Below are 17,947 nucleotides of genomic sequence, written 5' to 3'. Positions count from 1 at the left end.
TGTAGATTCCACCATCGCGTCTGTTACAGACGATATCGACAGCGCATTCATTTTAAAATCCTCAGCGGAGGAGCCTCAACAACTGCCCGAAAGCACAGTAGCGTTATATGGTGGAGCAAGATAGAGAGAGAGTGAAGAGAGGGAGCGCCCAGCGGCGCTACAACAAAGCCGTGAATCATTGAAATAAAACGTGTTTTCACCGATCCATCTCTAGGAATGCAACTGTAGCGAGCATGTCACTATCACTAACGTTATCCACATTCATATTTACACGCAACAAATGATATATCCAGCTTCAAAACAGTCTAAAAGTCGGAAGTTAGAACGAATGCATTGTGCAAAGAGTGGTTGCAAATGAGACGATACAGTTTTGAGTTCTGTTGACAGTTGAGTTGAGTTCCGTTGCTCTGATTGGTTGGAGGTCTATCCAATGAATGCAGAGGCATTTTTTTTTCCTGGTTCGGTTGGAACACGCCCCATAATCACAGCCCAATGGAGCAGTTTCAGACTCACATTCTGACTAGAATCTGAGTAGGACCACGTCAGGCTAGGATTTTTGCCCAATGAGGCAAAAAATGTAGTGCCTACCACAGCTTTAATATGAGGATAATCTTCATGTGATTCATGAAGTTTGAAATATAACTATAGAAATTGTTGCTCATCATCTCCAAAAAAGTTGTTGATAGCTGATATAATAATTATCTTTTTTTGTGAATGAGGGATAGACTATTGAGTTTTCACTTTCATTTATTTCCCGGCATGTATCGCTCAACCTCAGACAGAAAAACCCATTAACAAGGGTGACGAATGTCAGCAGCTAAATTATTAGTACTTGGGCAAAAAGATCTAAACAACAGTCAGAATCCATTATATCAGTTTTTCACAGACCAGCCAATAAGAATGCTCTATCTCTCTCTCTCTCTCTCTGAAATGACCTGAGATTGGCCAAAGTCTCCTGTCACAGGCTAGATTTTCTAAAGCCTGAAAACAGAGCCAAGAGAATGTGCACAAGTCTCATTATCCCCCAGGAAACTTGAATTATAATTTGCTTAACGATTATTATGGGACTTTTGCCCAATGAGGCAAAAAACAAAGTGCCTTCCATAGCTTTATTATGAGGAAAATCTTCATGAGATTCATGAAGATTGAAGTATAACTATAGAAGTTGTTGCTCATCTTCTCCAAAAAAGTTGTTGATAAAAAGATGACAAAAGATAATTATTATATCAGCTATAATAGCTGATATAATAATTATCTTTAGTCAGTTTTCACTTTCATTTCGCTCAACCTCAGACAGAAAAACCCATTAACAAGGGTGACGAATGTCAGCAGCTAAATTATTAGCACAAAAAGATCTAAACAACAAACAGTCAGAATCCATTATATTCGATATAACCCCCCTGCCCTCTGACTACCGCCTCAGACAATCATCAGCCAACACTAATAGATAGAAATTATCTCTCATACCCTGTAAAGCACATCTCCAACCATGCCTGGCCTTTGTCTTTCTTTCTGTCTCACTAATATTATAACTTTTGTACTTCATAGGTTCACCTTTTACTCTTGTATTGATCGTCACGATCCTGAGTTTTTGTTATGTCTGCTTCCTGTTTTATTTTTGAAGACTCACCCATCATGTGTCATGTCATGTCAAAGATCCTCTATAACTAAAGATAACGCATTTCAAGCAGCGCCAATGGTATGAAACGGTCCACACTTCCTGTCTCCTAAAGGGGCGTGGCCTCGTTTAAAAGTGTCGTAAACGTGTATGGGTGAAAAGTTATATTTTGTCACCAATCACCAAAGTCATTTTTTGACAAAATTATAATTATTTTGCCTATATCATCTCCTCATGGTGCCGGCCACCTCTGGTAAAATTGCCTACATCCTAAGTTGAACAGGTCTTGTGATTCTACACTTTTTAGTATTAAGGCCTATGTCCAGCGTGTGACTTAGGCCGTTCAGTTTTTTCTGAAAAACCTGAAAAAATGACTTATGCCATTATTTTAGGAAGGTGACGATTTGTATAATTTGCAAACGTTAGATATTTATACAGCTAAAAGACATATTTAGCATCACAGAGATTAGTTTTGTCAGGGTGTTCACAAACGTTAGCTGACGTTAGCTTCTCTGTGTCGTCAGATCTCGTGAGAGTTCGGTCCTGAGATAGAAACAGGTCTCAAACTGTTATTTTTCTCCTGATGTGTCCGTCTGAAAAATGCCATTTTACTGTCAGAATGTTCTGGAGATATGTGGCTTGTTGAAGAACGGCTCCAATATTTACTTTGGTGACTACGGGGTGAAAGGATGTCGCATCCGTTTTCACCTTCATCACTTTTTCCTATCCTATGTAGGTTACATTGACGCTGCTATCCATCAAGTTCAAGTTACTTTATTTGTACCCAGAGGTAGATTTTGTTTCCAGTAGAGGCCTCGTACACACATACGGGAAAAAAAACAAAGAGGCACATATCACACATCATTCAACTTAAGACAGTGTCATTTAAGAAATGGCAAAAATTTTAATTCAAAAGTTCTTACCGGTCCAGATTATACTTAAATATTGATGTGAACTAAAATACTAATAGTAAAAAGAAAGTAAAACAGAATGAATCAGTAAAAACTTGTTTAGGTTGGGAAAACATACATAAAGGTTAAAATAAAATACATAAAAGCAACAATATATGCAAAGTATAGCAACAGGTTCTCACTCCCATCTCGAAAAATACAGAGGCTTGGTCAGGTGCCTTTGTCGTTGTTATTGACGCTAAAAGTCTCCTTCAGCATGTAGTATCTGGAGTTACAACCTTGCTCTATTCTTGTTCTGTTAAGAGCAGGTATACAATTTTGCTGAGTCTATATGGAATTTGCTCTCTGAAGATTTACAACTTTACCTTATGTCTCTGTTAGAGACCTATATGGGCTTTGTCTATTCTTGCTTTCTAACCCCCACATAACTACATCTTATGTTACCCCATACCCATATATACAGTGTTTCAACAGCAGAAGCTCAGAGCGACTTGTTTTGGGACCAGGTCTGTCGTATCTCCAAGTTTCTGCAGAAGCTTGTAAATTGATGCTGAATTCTTTGATGTAATAAACCTTTTACGATCAAGAACAGTGTCGGCGAATTCCTCTCCATACATCACCGCAGCATTGTTATTAAAGACACCACAAGCATCACATAACGCGCTTTAACTAAACGCGCTCGGTTGGGACTATTGGCGTCCCTTTTGACGCAGTTATGTTAAGGAAAAGGTCCGTGACACGCAGGAACGGTACGGTTGAGTTTAGAAAAAGGTCGTGGTTGGGCTTACGTTTCCATTACATGCAGGAATATCGGCACGGTTAAAGAAGAAACTTGCAGGACACAATCCCCGGTATCCTGGGTGAAAGTGCTGTGTCTGACCCATCCTCCACCCCGACCAACCTCCCTGTGCAGAATTTCGGCCTTACATACTACTCTCTAAACCCCGTGTAGCTGCTGCTCTCCCTGGTACGTTATATAAACATGCTGAATGGTGCTTTTTTCGTCACTTAAGACGCTGACAGCCACTGTCCAAACGTCCGTTTTTTTACCAGTTTGGAGTGAAAACGGGTTGAGTTTAGCTATGACTTATTCCTCAGTGTAATGGCTGCAGAGACAAAACTGCTTTTGTGTCCTTTTGTTCTACACTTAGGGATTGTAAACCTACGCCCAGAGGGGAGAAGCTGAAACTCGGTGTGCAGTGGATAGGAGCTGTCATTTAAAATTGAACAAGTTATGTTACGGTTGTGTTCCAGTTGGACTGTGTGTAGAACTTGTATGTATTTATGTATCTTGTATGTGTTTATACTTGCTGCACACCTAATCGCCCTTCGGGGACACAAATAAAGTTGAAGTTGATGTCATCCCTCTAAAACACATTTCCTCGGTTCCATTACATTACATTACATGTCATTTAGCTGAGGCTTTTATCCAGAGCGACTTCCAATTAAATGAGTTCAACCCTGAAGGTGCAAAATCCAAGTAGTAAGTGCAAGTACATTAGCAAAACTACAAAGAGCCATGAAAGTGCAGCTTCAAGAAATATATATATATATATTTATGTGATTTTAGCCTTCAGTGGAAATTGCGTAGGCTTTCGGCCATCCTGATGTCAATAGGTTCCTCTCTCCTCCCATGATTTCCTCGTGTCTCTCCCGTGCCTCCTCGGCGAGAGAGATTAAAGCGATCAGTATGCTCACCGTACCTGACCTGTCGCACACCAGTGGGACGTCATGGGAGTACCAAAACTATTTATACAATTCAATTCAATTCAATTTTATTTATAGTATCAAATCATAACAGAGTTATCTCGAGACACTTTACAGATAGAGTGTGTCTAGACCACACTCTATAAATTACAAAGCCCCAACAATTACAGTAATTCCCTCAAGAGCAAGCATTAGCAGTGGCTATTGCGACAGTGGCAAGGAAAAACTCCCTTTTAGGAAGAAACCTCGGCAGACCCAGACTCCTGGTAGGGCGGTGTCTGACGGGCCGGTTCGGGGTGTGATGAACAGTGGCGATAATAGTCACATTAAAGATAGTGGAACAGTGACTTTGAAGGTAATCGTTGTAGTTCATGTCACAGCAGGACGTTGCGGGATGAAATACGTGTGCGTGGTTGCAGTTGTGACACTAGTCGCAGTCTTCTCCTGAACAGAGGTGGCGCTAATGAGCAAAGGCTACCGACTTTGCTCTTTCTACGGACTAGAAGAAGAAGGTAAACAACGGCAGAACTGGCAGCAGCATTGACGTCAATGCTTTGATTTGACATTACATGTCATTTAGCTGATATTTTATCCAAAGCGACTTACAATTGCTATATATGTCAGAGGTCGCACACCTCTGGAGCAACTAGGGGTTAAGTGTCTTGCTCAGGGACACATTGGTTGATGTATCACAGTGGGAATCGAACCCAGATCTCTCACACCAAAGGCACGTGTCATATCCACTGCGCCATCACCACCTCACTGGATGAGCTACTTGGTGGGATCGAGCCTTTCATTCAACCATAAAAGAACTCATCTTAACCCAGTAAGTTTACAAGAGAGACTTGTAGTCACTCTGAGAGTCCTAGCATCTGGTTGGCCTCAAACGCGTCCATGCTTCCTGTTTCCACTTTATAACCCGCCGCTGAAAAAAATAAGTGGTTTTGGTCGCGCACTTTAAATTCTGGCGCACCAACGGGATCTACATGATTTTGTCTGACTGTAAAACAGCCTTTAGACGCGAGGAAGGGAGGCAAGTGAGGGAGTCGGGGATGCAATTTTAAGAGCTATGAGATGCAGCAATGGTTCTAAACCGTCTCTGTGTCATGGTCTCCTCCCAGCCTTGTGGGTTTTCCCGCCTGTTGTAATTGCCTGCCCCCTCGTTGATTTTGTCCAACTGTGTTTAATCATCCTTGTGTATTTATGCTGCGTTCCAGACACAATTTTTTGCCCGTAAGTTACGACTTCAAGTCACGACTTGGTAGCGTTCCAGCATGTGATCTTCCAGATAAACTGTGATTGAGTGAAAGTCAGTTTAGTTATGTTTATGTACAGCAGATTTGTGCGTCTGTTGATAAAAATAATGACATTTGGCACAACGTCAAAGCTGGCTAGCTAAACATTGTGCCATTGGCAGGGATGAGGTTAGGCTACCTAACGTTGACGTTAGCTAGCGGCTACCAAACATTGACGTTAGCTAGCGCTTATACTAGCGATTTCTAGTCTGCGACATATTTTCGGCTTCATTTAATAAACATAACCTGTAGTATTACACAATTGTATGTGTATTGTTTTGATTACAATGTGCAGAGTTACTTTACGTTGCCTATTTATGTCTATTTCTCACCGTTAATCACCAGCGTCTGTACAGCATCAACAGGGTGCGCCATTGTTGTACATGTGTGTGTGTGACGTCAAAACCTGTAACTGGGAGTACAACCATCTGGTACCAGTTCACAGGGAGTAAGTTAGGGGTTTGACTGCCGTTTCAGGGCGCTTTCACAATTTGAAGGTTGTGAAAACACGAGTTACAGGTTGCCTGGAACGCAGCATTAGTCTGGCCTAATCTCGACGTCCACACGCACCTTGCACTGGTTCAGAATGACGATCCCAGAGTTCTTGTAGTTCTTCTTCTTGACTCTGTATTTCGGATTCAAGCATGGCCACTGCACCTGAAAACCCAAACACATTATTTTACAGGTTGTCTTCCTCTGTAAGCTAAATGTACAGTATATAATATATACAGTACAGGTCAAAAGTTTGGACACACCTTCTCATTCAATGTGTTTCCTTTTTATTTTCATGACTATTTACATTGTAGATTTTCACTGAAAACTATGAATGAACACATATGGAATTATGTACTTAACAAAAAAGTGTGAAATAACTGAAAACATGTCTTATATTTTAGATTCTTCAAAGTAGCCACCCTTTGCTTTTTTATTAATAAGGGAAATAATTCCACTAATGAACCCCTGACAAAGCACACCTGTGAAGGTAAAACCATTTCAGGTGACTACCTCATGAAGCTCATTGAGAGAACACCAAGGGTTTGCAGAGTTATCAAAAAAAGCAAAGGGTGGCTACTTTGAAGAATCTAAAATATAAGACATGTTTTCAGTTATTTCACACTTTTTTGTTAAGTACATAATTCCATATGTGTTCATTCATAGTTTTGATGCCTTCAGTGAGAATCTACAATGTAAATAGTCATGAAAATAAAAAGGAAACGCATTGAATGAGAAGGTGTGTCCAAACTTTTGGCCTGTACTGTACATTCACATTTCACTGGACAGACAGAAGTCATTCAATCTGTTTTCCCATTTGAACTCCAGAAAACCTTACACACAGATGAGTCCTTTTTAAAAACAGATTAATACATTCATTTAAACCTTTATTGAAACAGGTAGTCTGTTTGAGAGACTTGTGCACAAGAAATCAGAATAAACATTTACTATTATTTGCATTTTAAAGGTTTATGCTGTATATTTTCTTTATGTTGTCAATGCATTATGTGAAGCACTTTGAATTGTGTAATGAAATGTACATATCAAATATACTTGCATAGTGCATAAAGTGGAATAGAAAGGATATTCCATTTCATTGCACATTTTTAAGTGGGTATATGGAAATCCTGGAGCTTTCTTAGTGAGTGTACTGCATATACCTGCGTATAACGTAGACTACACCACTGACACATACCATCTTTTCCTGAATCTAACGTCATAAGTGACGCCTTTAGTCCCGACCCAGTTCGTTTGGATAAAGCGTGTTTAGATCTGACGCTAAGGAGACTTTTAGAGTCAATAAGAACACCAAAGATGCCTGACCAAGCGTCGATATTATACGCGATGGGAGTGAGAATGTGTTGAGTGCCTATCCTTTTGGTTTGATTTGGAGTGGAGCAGAGAAAGTCTGGAAGCTGTATATTACATTTTCATGGCGCCAACACGTTGTGTTGTGATTGGTCTATTTATCTTTTAAATTTAGATTTTAAAGACAGGAATGTAAGAAACCGTATTGTTAGTAATTAAAGCCTGTTTCTACGTGTATATGTGGACAAAGGTTGTTGTCCAGAAGAACACGTTTTGGGGGAATCTTTTATTGAACAACTTGAACATTGAATTGAATATAAAAGGCAGCGAGACTCAAAATCTCGGAGTATCTTTTGCGATACGTCGCAGCCTTCTGCAATGCGTTCATGTGCCAGTTAAAAGAACGATATATTGGGCAGCCCTACTACACATTTGTGTTTATAAACCAGGAACACACAGGCTTGTAATTTAAGATGTATAAAGTAATTATATCTAATACCATATTAGTCTGTGAAATCCCAATTAGTTTTTTTTTTCTCCCAAATCACTCCGCTCTCGACAAAGTGTCTCAGCCTTGTTAACTCTGCAGGGTGAAGAGGAAGAATCTGTCAGCCGGCCGCGTTAACCACAAAACCTCCGAGCTAAAAGACGATCCTTCAGCCGCCCATAACGAGGCTGCAGAGGATTCAGAGTGACTCTCTAACACTGAGCCGCGGTGACAGGCAGCAGTTCGGACTCTATTTGTGTCGGGAGAGATGGATGGATGAAGGTGAACGGAGAACTCCCCAGAGGCTTCGGCACGGAGGGATTCCTGTGTCTCTGCCGCCAGTCGGCAGCCGGCTGTCAGCTGTGGAAAGAAGGCCAATAAATAAAAACCCGAACAAAGGATGAAGATGAAAAAGAAGAGAGGTGGGGGAGTTTCCCCACTGGGACTCGAGTCATTGTTCCTCCTCCTCTGCTGCATGACAGAAAGTAGAAAAAGACCTGATGTTTCTGGGGGATTTTACAGTTTTTCATGTTTTTTTTTTACTGTTGGAAACTGTGAGTGCAGCTCCGTCCAATCAGAGAGTTTTCACTGGAGGATAAAGTCACTTACAACTGCAGTGTTTTCCCTTTGTTTGTGGAAGACTTAGGTGCACGTATTTGGCGGTATATCTGCTGTCAAAATGGATTGTCATTGAGTCCAAAAAGAGCGTCCTCCAATGCCAACATACAAAGAGCTTGCATACCGGGCTAACCCCAAATCGCCTCTGTGAGAATGACCGGTGGGTGTGTGAATATGTGATTGAAAAACGAAATGAGGAACTAATTTCAAATAAAAGTATTTTCTTTTCTAATACAAGATTTGGTCCTAACCCATCGCCTGAAATGTGAACTTAAGACTCTTTGACAGTCGAGTCACCAAGTCTCAAGTCCACATCTCTGGGAAATTCTGTTGTTTTGTGTGCATGGGAGCAGTGGGGCGAAGAAAGAGAAGACCAGAAGCCACAAATGTATGAATGTTTTCTTGATCGGGTGGTGATGGCGCAGTGGATATGACACATGCCTTTGGTGTGGGAGATCCAGGTTTAATTCCCACTGCGATACATCAACCAATGTGTCCCTGAGCAAGACACATAACCCCTAGTGGCTCCAGAGGCGTGCGCCCTCTGACATATATAGCAATTGTAAGTCGCTTTGGATAAAAGCATCAGCTAAATGACGTGTAATGTAATATAATGTCTTCAGCAGGAGCTAAAAAGTGCTGGGGAAACAATCAAGTCGTCTTCTTCCACATCCGTTACACATTCATCGACTACAATGCTTCATGTTTGGCTGCTTCAATAAATTCCCCCTTTGCACGTAATCATTTTGAAACACATGTTGCATTTTTCAATGTCGGAATCCTTGGCTGTACACCATTGAAATTAACAAATGTGAATCACTGAAGTAAATATATGAAACAAAAGCAAATTTAAACTAAATTCTTTCATTGATTTGGTAAGCCTGCCCCTGAAGTTATACTGCCGCTTCGAGTGACACTGCAGCAGATGATAATGTTAGCTTACAGAAACTACAGAAAATGAGCCAGATGAGGCTGATGCTTTACGCCAGGGGTGTCAAACTCAACTTCCCAGAGGGCCACACTGGAAAATAAGAATCACATCAAGGGCCAGACATGTTTAGTTTATTGATTGGCTTTTATTTAATCGAAAAAGTCAAATATATACGTCGGAAAAAGTGACAGAAATGTTGGAAAAAGTGGCAAAAACGTCAGAAAAAGTGACAAAAACTAGGTGGGCCAAAATGTATTGTGAACCTAAATTGATATATGCGGGCTGGATCATAATCTGCGAGGGGCCGAATTTGGCCCGCAGGCCTTGAGTTTGATACATGTGCTTTACGGGATAACGTTACAAAAACAACTACGGGGTTGTCGCTCTGGGACAGGCGAGTCTAATGCTCTGAGTGAAAAAAATGACAATATACTCATTACATTACATGTCATTTAGGTGACTTTTTCATCCAAAGCGACTTACAGTTGCTACATATTTCAGAGGATGCACGCCTCTGGAGCAACTAGGGGTTAAGTGCCTTGCTCAGGGACACATTGGTTGATGTATTGCAGTGGGAATCGAACCCAGGTCTCCCATCCCAAAGGCATGTGTCATATCCAATGCAGCATCACCACCTACTACAAAAAAACTAGACTACACCACTGTTCCCCTTGGACCCTGAATGTTTACCTCTGGCTCCTCCCCCTGTTTCCAGCCTTCATAAGATGGATTTATTTAAATGTTTCCAGTGTGAAAGGAGCGAGGCTCAGCAGCTGGGTTAATGAAAATTTTGTCATTTCCCCAGAGCGCCACAGACGATCATTATAAGGAAGATATTCCTCCCTGTCACCGATAACGAGACAGCCGACAGCGAGCGTCTCCGTCAACACGTGCACATTGTTAGTGTGTTCTCATCTTCAGGGAGTTTTCCCGAGCAAACACCTCGAGCCGAGCGTTTGGAAGACGTCAGCAGAGAGCGTTTTAATTAGCGTCTGTCTCATTTCTGTCCAACAGCTCTTTCTCTCGACAGCTGCGTCTTCATTAGCTCCGGCTCGGGTAATTACATCACGCCGGGTGTCTAAATAAACCGTTCGGCCCCAAAGGTGCGTTTCTAAAAGGCCGTCACCCTGCTAATTGGCTCGTTCGGGGAATGTCCTGGAGCTGCGTGGCTGGACGGAGATCAGGTAATTTATTTTTAACTCTTTGGACTCTGCAATACAAAGGTTTCCTCCAGTGCCTACTTTTGGTATGTTTCCTTATTGTGATGTCATTTCCTGGAGTATCTTCAAATGTCTTCAAATCCCCAAATCAGTACAACCTGAGCAAAAGGTTGTCAAATGTCAATAAACTATAATAATTAATTAAAGTATGGAAATTGTGCAGGAAGTAAGGTGAGGAAGGGTTAGATGTACAGTTGTGGTGTTGGAGTCGTAGTGTAGTCTCGCTTTGCCAGACCTTCCTCCACAGCTCTGTGGAGTTTAGACCGAGACTTTGAGAGGTCTAGACCAAGACTTTGAGGGGTCAAGACCGAGACTTTGAGGGGTCGAGACCGAGACTTTGAGGGGTCTAAACCGAGACTTTGAGGGGTTTAGGCCGAGAGTTTGAGGGGTCTAGACCGAGACTTTGAGGGGTCAAGACCAAGACTTTGAGGAGTCTAGACCGAGACATTGAGGGGTCTAGACCGAGACATTGAGGGGTCTAGACCGAGACTTTGAGGGGTTTAGACCGAGAGTTTGAGGGGTCTAGACCAAGACTTTGAGGGGTCGAGACTGAGACACAAGTTAATTTAAAGCCTTGGTCATATTAGAGGGGAAGAACAAACGACTGAGATCCTTGTAAGGTTTGGAAAACTGTTTGGGCCCAATTTAGACCCTTTTGTCCCTCTGTTCGTATTCCCTAATGGCTAGTCTGATCCATCCAATAGCAGGAAACATCCTCATGGGTGTGCATGTGAGGCTGTCTCCGTGTAACAGTGCGTCTCTGAGTGTGAGTTGGTGTCGCTCAGTCTGACTCTCACAGAGCCGGGGAATTGATCGTGCAGCTGAAGGAGAAACTTTCTGTCAGACATCTGCCTCCCAGGGGAATATAAAACCATCTCTGTGTGTTCGCAGCTAACTGAAATATTAACCGTACCTGTTCAGACCTCTTTCAGTCCTCTGCTGGAATACAATTCATCAACCTAGCTCAGCCAAGCTAGCGTCACACGGTAAATCAATCCATCACAAACAGCAGATAAAAAGGTTTGATTTAGAGACAAATGCACACTAATACAAATAGGATATGGATAGTTAAAAATCCAAAGTAAAAAAACAGTGTTGTACTCAGGACCACCTAAACCAAGTCATCACCAAGACCAGAGTGGCCGAGACTTTAAGAGGGTTTAGACAGAGTCTTTGAGGGGTTGAGACCGAGACTTTGAGGGGTTGAGACCGAGACTTTGAGGTGTCTAGACCGAGTCAAGACCAAGACCAGACTTGTGTCAGACAGCCAGAGCTCTTGGGAGTGTGTGTAAAAGGGGCAGGGAGAGGGGGCTTTACGGTAACCCATTTCAAATTAGATACGAGTCAAGTTATTGGTTGCATTTGCAAGTTTTAACACCCAAATCAGACAGACAATGCACAGGCAATTTAGCGATATCCCTGCAGTTGTGGTCTTGAAATAAAATCCAGAGTCCTCTTTATCCGAGAGCGAGACAAGACCTAAACCTTCAGAAATTTGTCTTAAGACCGATCTGGAGTACTACAACATTGGTAAAAACACAAGCTATAAGATTATAAGACATTACATGAAAGCCAGACTGAATAATGAGAGTTGGGGTTAAATGCAACTATTCACAATGAAGAACTCTTCGTGTTCATTCAGGCATGGTTCTCTTAGAAAGAAGATGACTTTGAGAGGCTGGTATCTGGAAGTTTCCTTCCTGATGTCCATCGATGGCTCCCATGTGTGTGTTGTAGAAATATTTCTATATTCTAAAGGTGTTATTCTCATTATTATATTTGTATTAGAGTGTGGATCGGGCTGGATTTTTCTGTCCGAGCCCAGCCCGTGTCCATTTTTTTCTCATACTAATGACACAGGTACGTGGGTGTGTGTGGAAAGCTTTTATTAAGCAACTGTAGGAAGGCATTCGGAAATGTCAACAGATGAGCTCATCAGCGCACACGGGGCAACAAGCGCACGTTAACGCAGGCAAGCACCTACATAATAAGCTGTTTTAAATTTAAAATGTTCAATGCCTTATCGCGCTGATGTGACCGAGCCCGACCCGAACCCCAACATCATTTCTAAATATCTGTCCGACTTGGCCCAGGTATCCATCCTCCAATTTGTATCCCCTGCTACTTACTTGTATCCCCCTACTTGGGAACACACAGTTAGTTAGCTCAAGCTCTGACTACCATATAAGTTCAGGAATCTGAAGTGCTGGAACATCTCCGTGGAGACAGGAGGAAGAGAGGAGGAGAGACGCCTCCAAGTAAGATATAAAAGATTAGGAAAAATGGTCAGGCACATTATGACAAAGCCTGAGTGAACCTGTACCCCATATATTTTGTCTGCGGTAAGGGATACTACTACCCACATGTCTGTTATAACTTAAATGCTGGACTCTTCGTCTCAGATTGATTCTTGTGTTCTGGTCAACTTAAGTCTGATGAATGAAGGTGCGGGAATTAAGTTAGCAGGAGTTAGATTCGACAGGCCTTAGGGCCTTATTTTAGACATAATTCCCTACAGTGTGTGAGTGTTTGTTTGGGTTAGGTGATGAGAAAAGTTAGCTCGATGATTCCCCCTGCTTCATCCACACCAAAGGCACTCATTCATTCATTCATTCATTCAGCCGTGGTAATGTGAAAAAGAAGATAGTTTGCTACCTGTCGTCCATCGATGGCTCCTCTCATCTCTTTGAACGTGGCCTCGAACTCGCCAATGTAGTCGTGTTTCCCGTTTGAGTCCCAGTCCCACACGGTGCACTGAGCAGACAAAAATACAGAACCAACTTCAATGGAGGCTAAAATAAAAATCTTTGAAAAAAGTGACATACGTTCCATCAGAATAAATGTCCCCCTCTTCCTTCCTTCCTTCCTTCTTCCTTCCTTCTTCCACCTCAGACCAGGATAAACCTACCTCGGGACCATTCCACTCAGACTCAGACCTCCTACCCTCCCGCCGCCATGATGTAATCGGGATCGGATGGATAACGTGCTTGTCAGGATCAGATGCTGATGTATCAATCACCTGTCCACAATCGCCGCCGCCTGCTATCTTATCCACTATTCTTCTGGTATCGGATCGTGCTGATTATGCCTGCGGATCGTTCTTCGCGCGCCGTCCGCTGGTGTCAGGATGGATACCGCGCGCGTGTCGTGAATAACGCGCTGTGCCTGATTGCTGATATCGGAATGAATAACCCTGCGTGCCGCCAGGTTGCTGCCTTGCGCAGTATGAATGGATATGCCTTGTCTGCAATATCAGATGAACCGCCATCCATTCCACTGTCCTCATTCCTTCCTCCCATTCCTTCCACTACCACGGTCAGTCGTTGAGTTCCCGGTGGGTGATTTGGTTTGGTTTGTGTGCCAGATTCTATATAGCTCCACTGCTGTCTGATGCACTGCTTTCTGATTCTGACTCTGATTTAGAAACAGTCTGCGGTCAATCAGCTCAGAGTCTCACTGTTCTGTTGGGTTTATTCCTACGGTGTTGTTGAATGTTGGCTCGTCGTTCTCTTTAATAACCAGCGTCTGTTGATTTTTGTTTCGACACAAATGTGAAATGTGGCAAATGTCACCATTGATAGCGGAAATAATGACAGCTGAAGGTAAAATTAGAGCTGCCGGAGAGCACCTGCTCCCGGTAGGTGCGACAACAGGAGATCCAGTGAAGTGAAGCCGAGCCAATTAGATGCAGAAAAGGCATAGCCAAGGAGATGATGTGAAATAAATATATCTGTGTGTGGATGTATGAAATACATTAGAATTGTTGTGTGTGTGTGTGTGTCTGTCCCTATTTTGTGGGTGTGTGTATTTCAGCTGCTGTTTGTGTACTATAACAATAAAATTGTGTATTGTCACATGGCAGCAAAGTGCATGTGTGTGTGTATATAACGTGCTTGTCTGTCTATGTGTGTGTGTGTGTGTATGTGTGTGTCTGTGTGTGTGTGTGACTTTCTGTGTGTGTGTGTATGTCTTATGTCTATCAGTATTATTAGCATGTGTCGTCCCAATGTGTGTGGGAAGTGCTTTGTAATGTGTGTCTAATAATGCTGTCACTTTAATGTGATATTGTATTATTGTGTTTCCCCTTTGTTTTGTGTGTGTGTGTGTATGTGTATGTCTATCTGTGTGTGTCCTAAGCATGTGTGTCCTGCCTGTTGGCGAGGTCATTGTGTTGTGTGTGTCGTGCTTGTTGTCTGTGTGCTGTGTGTGTGTGTGGCTTCCTTGTGTGTCTGTGTGTGTGTGTGATTTCCTTGTTTGTGGTGTGTGTGTGTGTGTTATGTGATGTCTATCTGTGTGTGCCTTGTCCGTCTGTGTGTGTCCTTGTGTGTGTGTGTGTGTCCTTGTGTGTCTGTGTGTGTGTGTGTTTCCTTGTTTTTGTGTGTGTGTGTATGTGTATGTCTATCTGTGTGTGTCGGTGTGTGTCCTTGTGTGTGTCCGTCTGTGTGGTCTTTGTGTGTGTGTGTGTGTGTGTCTGTGTGTCGTGTGTGTGTGCTTGTCTCTGTGTGTATGTGTGTGTGTCCTGTGTGTGTGGTGTGTTTGTGTGTGACCTGTGTGTCTGTGTCTGTGTGTGTGCGGTGTGCTGCTTGTGTGTGTGTTCCTTGTGTGTGTGTGTGTGTGTGTGTGTCTGTGTCGTGTGTGTGTGTCTGTGTCTTTTGTGTGCGCTGTGTGTCTTGTTTGTGTGTGTGTTAGGTACATGCTCTGGTATGTGTGTGTCCGTGTGTGTGTCTGTGTGTGTGTCCGTGTGTGTGTGTGTGTATCTCTCTGTGTGTGTATGTGTGTCCGTGTGTGTGTGTGTGTCCGTGTGTATGTGTCTGTGTGTGTGTGTGTGTTTGTCCGTGTGTGTGTGTCTGTCTGTGTGTGTGTGTGTGTGTGTCCGTGTGTCCGTGTGTGTGTGTCTATGTGTGTGTGTGTGTGTGTGTCTCCATGTGTGTGTGTGTGTGTGTGTGTGTGTGTGTGTGTGTGTGTGTGTGTGTGTGTGTTTTCTTGTGCAGCAGCACTAATGGCTGCTAGAAAACCCCCCTCTATTTTTTTTCACTGTAAAACCATAGAAGGTGTAATGTCTTATGTATTATGTATGTTCTCTTCACGCTGACAGGCTTTTCATGTTTTCACGGCCTTGTCTTGTTATTATTTGAGCGAGGCTCTGAGTCCAAACATTCAGCAGGACACGTTCAGCGCCAATAAAACAGCAAACTGAGAATTACGATCCACCGGCTTAGTTTTTGACTCCAACATGAAACAAATGTTTTCATGAATGCCAAAACAGCAGCTTTAGGCAAAACTAAAAGAAATGTTTTGATGAATAAACCAGCTGTGCATTCCTCTGAATTCATACATTTTTTACGCACCGTCTTAAAGCTAAAAGGTTAATGTTTCAATGTGCCACTCCTCCTCGTTAACCGCTGTTATTTTTTAAACACTGTTGGGCTTTCCCCGGTACTGTAACTTTGTGTTTTAACATCACAACGCTGTGAATTGTGGGTAACTGCTTCAGGCAAAGTCTGCAGAAATGTGAACTTACAGAAAGTGTTCAGAAAAACGTCTGATAGAGAAACTGCATGCCCTAAATCCTCACCACGGGTGATTCTAGGATCGGACCTTTAGGGGCGAACGTGACAGTGCCTTGACACACTATGATGGAGCTAAACCTGACATTTTATAAGTCTCAGTGATAACGACCAGTTTGAAAGAATTTTCTAACATTCAGAATTTTTTTGTTGTTGTTTACGTTTCAATTTGGATTCTAATTTGCGCCATGAAATGACCACCTTCTTCTCCGGGGACTCTACCAACGTTAAACTTCACAACCGTCTCCTGCTCTCCCTCTGACAGATCAGATAGAGACTCAGCCAAAGGCGGGAGTCTGGCAAAACCTCCTCTGATTGGCCAAGACTACGTTTCTGTTAACCCTTTCCTTGACTGGCTTACAGGTGCATAGCATCGGACACAGACACACAGTCATTGGCTATTTTAGAACGTGGTCCTCTGGCCATTCTGGGTGTGCTGGTCTTACAGGGAGGTGTGTTCAGGTGCATTCTGGGCGCGCTGGTCTTACAGGGAGGTGTGTTCAGGTGCATTCTGGGAGTATTGCTATCTTGAGGCAGCGGGAAGTGATCGCGCCATTGAACAAAAAAAACCTGGTCTAAAGTCAATAACGCAGCATTTCATTGTTATTTTAACAGAGCATTAGTAAAATGCTCCTAGGCCCCGGTGCACAAGCCGCGCCCACCATGCTATGTTACAACACACACAGGGACGCAGCAGCAGCCCCCCCACACACACACACACACACACACACATGCAGAAGATTACAAAATAAAAATATTACGGTGCAAATCCTCCATCATAACAGCAATGCTCCAAGGTCCAAACGCGCCTGGCTTTTAAAGGGAATGGGAGATGATCTCTGATTGGTTGATTGCATGTTACGCCCAAAACACACCTCTGATTAATGAAGACACTAAGGACAACCCTTTAGAACCAGGCGCCCGGCGCACAGACCCTTTTTTTAAACTAGCAACAGTGGATTTGGACACGCCCTAAACACACCTGCACCAGGCGCTTTGATCGTTAAAAGAGGGCCCCGGTGACCTCCTAAATTATAACATCCTCTAGGATTATTATGATTTTTTTTGCCCAACGACTTTTGCCCAAGTGCCTACGGCAGCTTTAATGTTTGATAAAACACTTCTTTTTTTTTCATAGTGTCTGTCAAAGAAAACTAAACTGCGGCCCTGCCAGATAAGGTGACACATTCAGCCATGGTTGTTGAATGACAGTTTGAACTATAGTCTCCTTAAAGGGATACACCACCGTTTGTTGAAATAGGGCTTATCACAGTCTCCTCTAGCTGTAGATAGGTGAAATAGGGCTTATCACAGTCTCCTCTAGCTGTAGATAGGTGAAATAGGGCTTATCACAGTCTCCTCTAGCTGTAGATAGGTGAAATAGGTCTTATCACAGTCTCCTCTAGCTGTAGATAGGTGAAATAGGGCTTATCACAGTCTCCTCTAGCTGTAGATAGGTGAAATAGGGCTTATCACAGTCTCCTCTAGCTGTAGATAGGTGAAATAGGGCTTATCACAGTCTGCTCTAGCTGTAGATAGGTGAAATAGGGCTTATCACAGTCTCCTCTAGCTGTAGATAGGTGAAATAGGGCTTATCACAGTCTCCTCTAGCTGTAGATAGGTGAAATAGGGCTTATCACAGTCTCCTCTAGCTGTAGATAGGTGAAATAGGGCTTATCATGGTCTCCTCTAGCTGTAGATAGGTGAAATAGGGCTTATCATGGTCTCCTCTAGCTGTAGATAGGTGAAATAGGGCTTATCACAGTCTCCTCTAGCTGTAGATAGGTGAAATA

General features: G+C 42.8%; 2 protein-coding genes across 4 annotated transcripts in view; both read right to left on the bottom strand.

The window, feature by feature from the left end:
* The window catches only part of LOC120562999, a gene marked incomplete in the record, with an annotated part of 504,869 nt that overhangs the window by 353,199 nt on the left and 133,723 nt on the right, over nt 1-17,947 (bottom strand).
* The window catches only part of cpne4a (copine IVa), a 94,582-nt gene that overhangs the window by 34,646 nt on the left and 41,989 nt on the right, over nt 1-17,947 (bottom strand). For all 3 annotated transcript variants that reach the window (XM_039807015.1, XM_039807017.1, XM_039807016.1), the window contains 2 exons: nt 13,243-13,341; nt 6,102-6,188 (listed from right to left, as the gene is read on the bottom strand). In XM_039807015.1, coding sequence (XP_039662949.1) covers nt 6,102-6,188; nt 13,243-13,341 — 186 coding nt within the window. The remainder of the gene's footprint in view (nt 1-6,101; nt 6,189-13,242; nt 13,342-17,947) is intronic.

Source organism: Perca fluviatilis, chromosome 7 (assembly GCF_010015445.1).
Source record: "Perca fluviatilis chromosome 7, GENO_Pfluv_1.0, whole genome shotgun sequence".
NCBI lineage: Eukaryota > Metazoa > Chordata > Actinopteri > Perciformes > Percidae > Perca > Perca fluviatilis.
This window is presented reverse-complemented; position numbering and strand designations above follow the sequence as displayed.